The following is an 11217-nucleotide window of genomic DNA, read 5'->3' on the forward strand; positions in this document are numbered from 1 at the left end:
AATATTTTACTGTCTGATGATATTACAAGAGGTATCGTGTAACAGGTCAAGTGTATAAAAGTTTGTCATTGTATACAAGAGTTACCTCGCCTACGGTAACGAACTTAACAAAACACTATCATAACTGTGTAAGTATTTTGCATTTGACCTTGGCTACACCATGAAGACCTCGACTGATTTGTAACCAGCTGTTATCGTGGACAACTGTTTCCCCTCCCAGTCCCACATACAGTGCTGCCCTATCTATCGTCCAGCCATACAAAGTACAAGTATTGTTTACACAATCTCCCGTTTTGACCTAACATTAAACTCTGACCATTGATCTCTCGTCATGTAGATAAACCCTGGTCACAAAAGTATACATTGAGTCAATTCACCAATGTTGCAGTTTAAGTTTTATGTAGATTTCTTTTGTTCTGAGGTGATAGATTGTTTTGTTTTGTAATTACTTAAAAGTGTATATCAATGTGACATAGTGTAATCTTAATTAGTTATCCAGAAGAGATTATATTTAGACTTGATTACAAAAAAAATTGCAAAAAAAAATCAAATAAAAAAAAATCATATTATTGTTTAATTATTTTTTGCCAATAAACCATTAATATTTTGTTTATATCCTGCATAAGAATTGAAATTTTAATGAGGCATCGCCAAAGTTTCCCGATGACCTTGAGATCATTAAGGTTTTATAATAGAAGGATTGAGCTTTGGTACAAACGCTCTGATGTTGTTGGAGAATAAACCCCTGATGGTATTAAGGTCATAGGGACTCTTTGCTGATGACATAGTGATTGGAGACTGGTACAAACACCCTGTTGATGTTACTAGAGCTTAAAACAATGATGACACCAAGGTCATGGGGACACTTAGATAATTACATCAAGATGCTGGTAGGAGCAAACATTTAGATGATGTCACTTTGTTGTACTTACTGGTGATATAAGGTCGATCAAATACTGGTATGAATGCTCAGATGACGTCACTCCTGCTTAAACCATGACGACATGAGGTTTGAATTCCGAACTCTTCAGCTTCATCTAAGCCATTAGCAAGCTAGTGAGTTGGACATAGGGTCGGGTGCAAGGATTATGATACCTTGAAAAACAGATAATTTGTGTAATCTGTGTCCATCGAGGCATTCTCTAATGTGATAAATCTCACTTCCAATTCAATTTGTCAAATATAAAGACATCTCTCTACAGTACAATCCATAGTGCCTAACCTGATTATACAGGCCGCGGCCACATAGAAATGTGCCTCTTTTTATTTCCTTTTTGTGGCAAATATCCAACATGTTTTTAGACAAGTGTCCACTAGTGTCCAGCCCGCTTTGTTCGGTTTCGCTGATTAATCGAAGAACATCCTCTTTGAGAGGGTGGCCATCTAAATCAGATTAACTTGTACCTTTCAATAACCATCAAAATTATTTATCCAATAATTCTTACAATTTCGAGAACTGACTGATGAATTTGACCTTTCATTAGCACATCACAAAACCAAGGTCAGATAAGTGCTTTACACATTTTTAGCTTATTATTTGTCGCATCAGTAATTTAGTTTGGCCAGTACAATACATAGAATGAAGACAATGAGATAAATTACACAGTGTATGGGAGGTATACGACAATCAAAGTCGAACAAATTAGTATTGTTAAGTCGTTGTCTTTTCTCAAGGGTTACATAAATCTTTTATGTAACTTGTTCATTGTGTTTATCCTTTGTTCTTAATCCAAAGTTGTTTACTACTAATTTTTCAAGGGTAGTCAATGTTCCAATGTTGTGAATCCTTTGCGAGAGTCCAGAGTTATTTTTCCTTTGGCCTGTGAATTCTTTAAGACATTGGTCATAGTGATGTTCATGTCATTTTTTATCTTGTACCGTAAGCCATGTTGATTCATGTGGCACAAACCCCTAAGCTCCCCCTTGTCCCCCCCCACCCCCCCCCACCCCCCCCCCAACCCCATATTTTTATCCTGTTCGGCATTGGGGATTTTTAATAAATAAATTTTGGTTGCCCTTATGTCTTTGCGAATCCTTTTGTCAGTTGCTGAGTGTTTTCAATCTGTTGTCCCAGTCGTCTTGGAGAGTTTTGTCAATCAGCTATTTGTCCAGTTTTAAATGCAGATTCTTTGCCGGTTGTTGCCAATATTTTTGTCATTTGCCCAGCGTTATGAATTATTTGTACAGTATTAAGAATCCTTTGCTATTTGTTGAGTGTTGTCAGTCTATTGCTCTTGAAGAGTTTTGTCATTTGTCCAGTTTTGGATGCCAATATTATAATTGCCATTGGTTTGATTACTCTTGTATAAGGTCTGTTTTAGTGTTACTGACATTAAAGTTGAGCACCTGCAATGAAAAAAATAAAATTAGAAAAAGAGGTTAAGTATCTACTGATGGCTCGCTGCTTTTATAACCTTAACTCAATCATCCCTGAAGACACATTTGACCTCTTCTGATTCAAAGGCAGGACCATTTCATTATGAGTATTCAGGGGTGAGTTCTGTATGAGGAAGGAGTTGTTGGATTACTTTAAAAACAAACACGTTCTGAGCCAGGGTCTGTATTTAGGCCAAATCTTGTACAGTGCATGATGATGATAATTCTAAAGACTTAAACACAACTATTTCAATGGGATTTAAAAATTAGTTCTTTTATTTCTTAATATGCAATGTATTATATACAATGTAGATATAATGAAATTCATGGACTGTAAAAGTTGAATAATTTATGTATTTATATCAATTTATTTCCTATATCTGTTATATAAGAGGAATTTCATATTGAATAAATTTATTATTGATTGATTGATTGATTGATTTATTGAATGAATGAATGAATGAGTAAATGAATGAATGAATGAATGAGTAAATGAATGAATGAATGAGTAAAAAAATGAATGAGTAAATGAAATGAATGAATGAATGAAATGAATAAATGAATGAATGAATGATTGAATGAATGAATGAAATGAATAAATGAATGAATGAATGAATGAATGAATGAATGAATAATTCACACTACAGAGTAATACAGTCTACATTATCATGTGACACAGATGAACATTATTTAGAAATACCACTTGACTGTAATACTTGGTTATCTTTGTGAATCGTATTGCTGACCTCTGGTTGTGTATAAACATGTTTTTGTAATCTTATCAATATTAGTACACACTCCCTGACCCAGCGTATATTCTTTAACATTGATACATTTTAGGTCTCTTATCAGAAAAACTATTAAACAGGCCGATTATAAAACATATTCTGTTACATATCCTAATGTACGATCATGTGATGTAGGTGATGTGATTTCCTTAGGACACAGGTATGTAAGGTAGGGCTACAGGTGTGTCATATGTTTACCTGTAAATAAGGATCAAACACATTAAATTGTACCTGAGTCGGATACAAACATTCAGGTAAAACGTTTACTGAACACCAGCACCCACCATCGAAGATACCTGACGAGGTAAATTAATTATCATTAAATTTTACATCCTTGTTTGAGCAGCCAAAAATGCAGTTATGATATCCTGTAAAATATCCTAAACAAATACCTGAATAGGAATAATTCATTCAGTTATGTGAATTGTTGTTTTATTATATATTTGATGCCTTCATATTAATGTTTAGGTCTTTGAAATTATCAAACTTCTGTGTCAAGAATTTAATTTTCACAATTTTTCATTATCTTGAATTTAAAAAGGGATTTAATTCAAAAGAATTGTCAGTTAATTCAAAACAAATATAAACATTGGCACAATTCACAGAAATGTTATTCATTTGGAAAACAGAGGATTCATTTTATTGAAATAAAATCTTCACTGATTGACACACAACTGTATCTAATTATGTTAATTGATTTGACTTCGGGTGGTAATTACATTAAGTCAAGCTCCAGTCTTATCTAGTTGAGTTCATTGGTGTTTAGGAGTAAAACTTATTAGATTAATACAAATATAAACTTTTGATTTTTTTTTTTTTTTTTTTTTTGTATTTTTTCAGCCTCTTGATGAACGGTATAACTGAATGGAGATACGTCATCCTTGGTTAGTTGAAATTTTGATCATTTTTTCCCTCTTTAAAATTATTTTACACTGGGGAAGTTCGGTGATTATATTGATGAATTGAAACCTATGCCAGATTATATAACCAAATTAGATTTCATATTCAAGGAATTTTCATATTCAAGGAATATACGTTAGTCTTTGAATATTTAGCTAGATTAGAAAAGATTTGAATCTACTGACATTAAGTTAAATACTGGTTGCCAGTAATGTAACTTGTTTACTCCCAAGTCAGCAAAGTATTTCTTTACATGGTTCATGTATTATTTTACCATTTTCTTGGTTTGTACAGCCGTTTAGACCTTTTCCCTGAGTTGAGTGGATAATGGGACCTTTTGTTAGAAAGCATAACCATTTATGTTTTCTTGGGATTTACAGCCATTTGGGCCTCTTCCTAATATGACTGACAAGGTCATTAAAACGTTTCTTTAATTGTTGTTATTGTATCTAAACCTTTTCTGAAGATGAAGCAAGTCCTTTGGGAAATTCAACAGACCAATAAGACTTTATCTTTCATTAAACAGGAACTTTTCTTAAGGATCTACAGGCCATTTTAAGCTTTTCTTTAGGAACTACATGTCATTTTAGTCTTTTCTTTAGAATCTACAAGTCATTTTGGTCTTTTCTTGAGAATCTACGGGTCATTTTGGTCTTTTCTTTAGAATCTACAGGTCATTTTGGTCTTTTCTGTAGAATCTACAGGTCATTTTGGTCTTTTCTGTAGAATCTACAGGTCATTTTGGTCTTTTCTTTAGAATCTACAGGTCATTTTGGTCTTTTCTGTAGAATCTACAGGTCATTTTGGCCTTTTCTTTAGAATCTACAGGTCATTTTGGCCTTTTCTTTAGAATCTACAGGTCATTTTGGCCTTTTCTTTAGAATCTACAGGTCATTTTGGCCTTTTCTTTAGAATCTACAGGTCATTTTGGCCTTTTCTTTAGAATCTACAGGTCATTTTGGCCTTTTCTCTCTGTTTTACATATGATAGTGGTAATGAACCACAAATAGCTCTCTTCATTATAGAAGTAGATCATGTTGTTTTTACTGGATTTTTCACATTTACATATAGAAAGGTCATTAATAGGCTAGGCATGCTTTTAACGACCATGTCATGTTAATTAAGATACAGAGCTGTCATGAGGCTGAAAGGGGGCGGGGCCAAGGAGGAACCACATGGTCAGAAAAGGGATGTACATGTGCTTTGATCTTCTTTGTAATAAATAATAACACATGATAGCCTGGCCGTAGTTTAGGGAATATTCAGTGTTATGATTAGAGACAGGACTTGGTGGCCGGTCAATGGTCAGTTTCTGATGCTTTGGTCAGTTACAGAACTGTTGGCATCCTGCAGTTGTCATGACAATCATAACTAGTGACTTGAGCCATGTGTTTCCTGTTCTCTGTCAAAGCTGTACAGAACATCAATTATCAGCCACAGCCACATTAAGCCTGATCTACTCCCATTTTATGTGATGTTAAGTATATACACTTGGTTATATAATGTGTATAACTTACAACAAAATGTGTCCTACTGTACATGTGGAGAGGTGGTCCTGGCCATACCTCTATATACTCTCTTTTCTAAGGATATCATCAGGTTCTTGCTGACTTTTGGGGGTCAATAATTAGGCCATTCACAAAAATAATTTCATTTCTTAGAAGAATGTCATCCATAATTTTGTGACATTCTGGGTCATTAACAAGGTCAATTAATTTTTTATGTTTTCACTGAAGACTTTATCTTCTAATTGACACTACACCATTAAATAAAGACAGATGTTAAACCATGAAAATGGACTGATGCCACCCCATTAAATGTAGACAGATGTTAAACCATGAAAATGGACTGATGCCATCTCATTAAATGTAGACAGATGTTAAACCATTCAAACTGGACTGATGCCACCCCATTAAATGTAGACAGATGTTTAACCATGAAAATGGACTGATGCCACCCCATTAAATGTAGACAGATGTTAAACCATGAAAATGGACTGATGCCACCCCATTAAATGTAGACAGATGTTAAACCATGAAAATGGACTGATGCCACCCCATTAAATGTAGACAGATGTTAAACCATGAAAATGGACTGATGCCACCCCATTAAATGTAGACAGATGTTAAACCATGAAAATGGACTGATGCCACCCCATTAAATGTAGACAGATGTTAAACCATGAAAATGGACTGATGCCATCTCATTAAATGTAGACAGATGTTAAACCATGAAAATGGACTGATGCCACCCCATTAAATGAAGACAGATGTTAAACCATGAAAATGGACTGATGCCACCCCATTAAATGAAGACAGATGTTAAACCATGAAAATGGACTGATGCCACCCCATTAAATGTAGACAGATGTTAAACCATGAAAATGGACTGATGCCATCTCATTAAATGTAGACAGATGTTAAACCATTCAAACTGGACTGATGCCACCCCATTAAATGTAGACTGATGTTTAACCATGAAAATGGACTGATGCCACCCCATTAAATGTAGACAGATGTTAAACCATAAAAATTGGACTTATGTCATCCCATTAAATGTAGACAGATATTAAACCATTAAAACTGTACTTATGTCACCCCATTAAATGTACAGATTTTTAAACCATTAAAAATGACTTATGTCACCCCATTAAATGTACAGATTGTTAAACCATGAAAATGTACTTATGCCACCCCATTAAATGTAGACAGATTTTAAACCATTAAAAATGGACTTATGCCATCCCATTAAATGTAGACAGATGTTAAACCATTAAAAATGGACTTATGCCACCCCATTAAATGTAGACAGATGTTAAACATTATAAAAATTGACTTATGCCACCCCATTAAATGTAGACAGATTTAAACATTAAACCCCATTAAATGTAAATAGATGTACTTATGCACCCCATTAAATGTAACAGATTTTAAACCATTAAAATGTACTTATGCCACCCCATTAAATGTACAGATGTTAAACCATTAAAAATGGACTTATGCCACCCCATTAAATGTAGACAGATGTTTAAACCATTAAAAATTGACTTATGCCACCCCATTAAATGTAGACAGATGTTAAACCATTTAAAATGGACTGATGCCACCCCATTAAATGTAGACAGATGTTAAACCATGAAAATGGACTGATGCCACCCCATTAAATGTAGACAGATGTTAAACCATGAAAATGGACTGATGCCACCCCATTAAATGTAGACAGATGTTAAACCATTAAAAATTGACTGATGCCACCCCGTTAAATGTAGACAGATGTTAAACCATTTAAAAATGGACGTGATGCCACCCCATTAAATGTAGACAGATTTAAACCATTAAAACTGGACTGATGCCACCCCATTAAATGTAGACAGATGTTTAAACCATTAAAATGGACTGATGCCACTCCATTAAATGTAGACAGATGTTAAACCATGAAAATGGACTGATGCCACCCCATTGAATGTAGACAGATGTTAAACCATGAAAATGGACTGATGCCACCCCATTAAATGTAGACAGATGTTAAACCATTAAAATGGACTGATGCCACCCCATTAAATAAAGACTGATGTTAAACCATGAAAATGGACTGATGCCACCCCATTAAATGTAGACAGATGTTAAACTATGAAAATGGACTGATGCCACCCCATTAAATGTAGACAGATGTTAAACCATGAAAATGGACTGATGCCACCCCATTAAATGTAGACAGATGTTAAACCATTGAAAATGGACTGATGCCACCCCATTAAATGTAGACAGATGTTAAACCATTGAAAATGGACTGATGCCACCCCATTAAATGAAGACAGATGTTAAACCATGAAAATGGACTGATGCCACCCCATTAAATGTAGACAGATGTTAAACCATGAAAATGGACTGATGCCACCCCATTAAATGAAGACAGATGTTAAACCATGAAAATGGACTGATGCCACCCCATTAAATGTAGACAGATGTTAAACCATGAAAATGGACTGATGCCACCCCATTAAATGTAGACAGATGTTAAACCATTCAAAATGGACTGATGCCACCCCATTAAATGTAGACAGATGTTAAACCATGAAAATGGACTGATGCCACCCCATTAAATGTAGACAGATGTTAAACCATTAAAAATTGACTGATGCCACCCCATTAAATGTAGACAGATGTTAAACCATTAAAATGGACTTATGTCACCCCATTAAAATGTAGACAGATTTTAAACCATTAAAAATGGACTTATGTCACCCCATTAAATGTAGACAGATTTTAAACCATTTAAAATGTACTTATGCCACCCCATTAAATGTACAGATTTTAAACCATTAAAAATGGACTTATGTCACCCCATTAAATAAAGACAGATTGTTAAACCATAAAATGGACTGATGCCACCCCATTAAATGTAGACAGATGTTAAACCATTAAAATGGACTGATGCCACCCCATTAAATGTAGACAGATGTTAAACCATAAAATGGACTGATGCCACCCCATTAAATGTAGACAGATGTTAAACCATGAAAATGGACTGATGCCACCCCATTAAATGTAGACAGATGTTAAACCATTAAAATGACTGATGCCACCCATTAAATGTAGACAGATGTTAAACCATTAAAATGGACTGATGCCACCCCATTAAATGTAGACAGATGTTAAACCATTAAAATGGACTGATGCCACCCCATTAAATGTAGACAGATGTTAAACCATTAAAAATGGACTGATGCCACCCCATTAAATGTAGACAGATGTTAAACCATTAAAATGGACTGATGCCACCCCATTAAATGTAGACAGATGTTAAACCATAAAATGGACTGATGCCACCCCATTAAATGTAGACAGATGTTAAACCATGAAAATGGACTGATGCCACCCCATTAAATGTAGACAGATGTTAAACCATGAAAATGGACTGATGCCACCCCATTAAATGTAGACAGATGTTAAACCATGAAAATGGACTGATGCCACCCCATTAAATGTAGACAGATGTTTAACCATGAAAATGGACTGATGCCACCCCATTAAATGTAGACAGATGTTAAACCATGAAAATGGACTGATGCCACCCCATTAAATGTAGACAGATGTTAAACCATGAAAATGGACTGATGCCACCCCATTTAATAAAAACTGATGTTAAACCATGAAAATGGACTTATGCCACCCCATTAAATGTAGACAGATGTTAAACCATTAACAATTGACTGATGCCACTCCATTAAATGTAGACAGATGTTAAACCATTTAAAATGGACTTATGCCACCCCATTAAATTAAGACATGTTAAACCATGAGATATGGACTTATGCCACCCCATTAAATGTAGACAGACTTTAAACCATTAAAACTGGACTGATGCCACTCCATTAAATGTAGACAGATGTTAAACCATTCCAACTGGACTTATGTCACTCCATTAAATGTAGACAGATGTTAAACCATTACAAATTGACTGATGCCACTCCATTTAATGTAGACAGATGTTAAACCATTACAAATTGACTGATGCCACTCCATTAAATGTAGACAGATGTTAAACCATTACAAATTGACTGATGCCACTCCATTAAATGTAGACAGATGTTAAACCATTACAAATTGACTGATGCCACTCCATTAAATGTAGACAGATGTTAAACCATTTAAAATGGACTTATGCCACCCCATTAAATGTAGACAGATGTTAAACCATTAAAACTGGACTAATGACACTCCATTATATGTAGACAGATGTTAAACCATTACAAATTGACTGATGCCATCTCATTAAATGTAGACAGATGTTAAACCATTAACAATTGACTGATGCCACCCCATTAAATGTAGTCAGATGTTAAACCATTACAAATTGACTGATGCCACCCAATTATATGTAGACAGATGTTAAACCATTACAAATTGACTGATGCCACCCAATTATATGTAGACAGATGTTAAACCATTAAAACTTGACTGATGCCACCCCATTAAATGTAGACAGATGTTAAACCATTACAAATTGACTGATGCCACCCAATTATATGTAGACAGATGTTACACCATTAAGAATTGACTGATGCCACCCCATTAAATGTAGACAGATGTTAAACCATTAAAAATTGACTGATGCCATCTTATTAAATGTAGACAGATGTTAAACCATTAAAAATTGACTGATGCCATCTTATTAAATGTAGACAGATTTTAAACCATTTAAAATGGACTTATGCCACCCCATTAAATTAAGACATGTTAAACCATGATATATGGACTTATGCCACCCCATTAAATGTAGACAGACTTTAAACCATTAAAACTGGACTGATGCCACTCCATGAAATGTAGACAGATGTTAAACCATTAAAAATTGACTTATGCCATTCCATTAAATGTAACAGATGTTAAACCATTAAAAATTGACTGATGCCACCCCATTAAATGTAGACAGATGTTAAACCATTAAAAATTGACTGATGCCACCCCATTAAATATAGACAGATGTTAAACCATTAAAACTGGACTGATGCCACCCCATTAAATGTAGTCAGATGTTAAACCATTAACAATTGACTGATGCCACCCAATTATATGTAGACAGATGTTAAACCATTAAAAATTGACTGATGCCACCCCATTAATTGTAGACAGATGTCAAACCATTCAAACTGGACTTATGCCACTTAAATGATTGATTAAACCTTCAATAAAGCATTGAAATTATTTTGATAAAGATAATATAAGCAATTTAATGAGATACATTCTTCAATGAAAAATAATGAAATTAGAATTAAGTATCTCATGTAAAAAGACTTTAGAAAATAACAAATAATATTTTTGGGGGTAAAAAAAATCAAACCTGTTGATGACCAAACATTAATAAATTGAATTGATACTATAAGGACACATCTGTATGATCATTGATTGAATGATTGAGTGATTCAATAGATTGAGAATTATTGATTGTTTGGTTGAATGATTAATAAAACATTGATTGATTTTTTTGTTTGATTGAATGATTGGGTAATTCAATAGATTGAGAATTATTGATTGTTTGGTTGAGTGTTCAATAAAACATTGATGATTTTCTTGTTTGATTGAATGATTAAGTGATTCAATAGATTGAGAATTATTGATTGGTTGAATGATCAATAAAACATTGATTGATT

At 34.1% G+C, this 11217-nt stretch overlaps 1 protein-coding gene across 1 annotated transcript in view; it reads left to right on the plus strand.

Annotated features, from left to right (window-relative positions):
• Positions 1 to 3363: 3363 nt before the first annotated feature.
• The window catches only part of LOC138308506 (protein hunchback-like), a 102818-nt gene continuing 94964 nt past the window's right edge, over positions 3364 to 11217 (plus strand). The window contains exons 1-2 of the mRNA XM_069249512.1: positions 3364 to 3468; positions 4005 to 4048. Coding sequence (XP_069105613.1) covers positions 4012 to 4048 — 37 coding nt within the window. The 5' untranslated portion in view covers positions 3364 to 3468; positions 4005 to 4011. The remainder of the gene's footprint in view (positions 3469 to 4004; positions 4049 to 11217) is intronic.

This window comes from Argopecten irradians, chromosome 15 (assembly GCF_041381155.1).
Source record: "Argopecten irradians isolate NY chromosome 15, Ai_NY, whole genome shotgun sequence".
In the NCBI taxonomy this organism is placed as follows: Eukaryota; Metazoa; Mollusca; class Bivalvia; order Pectinida; family Pectinidae; genus Argopecten; species Argopecten irradians.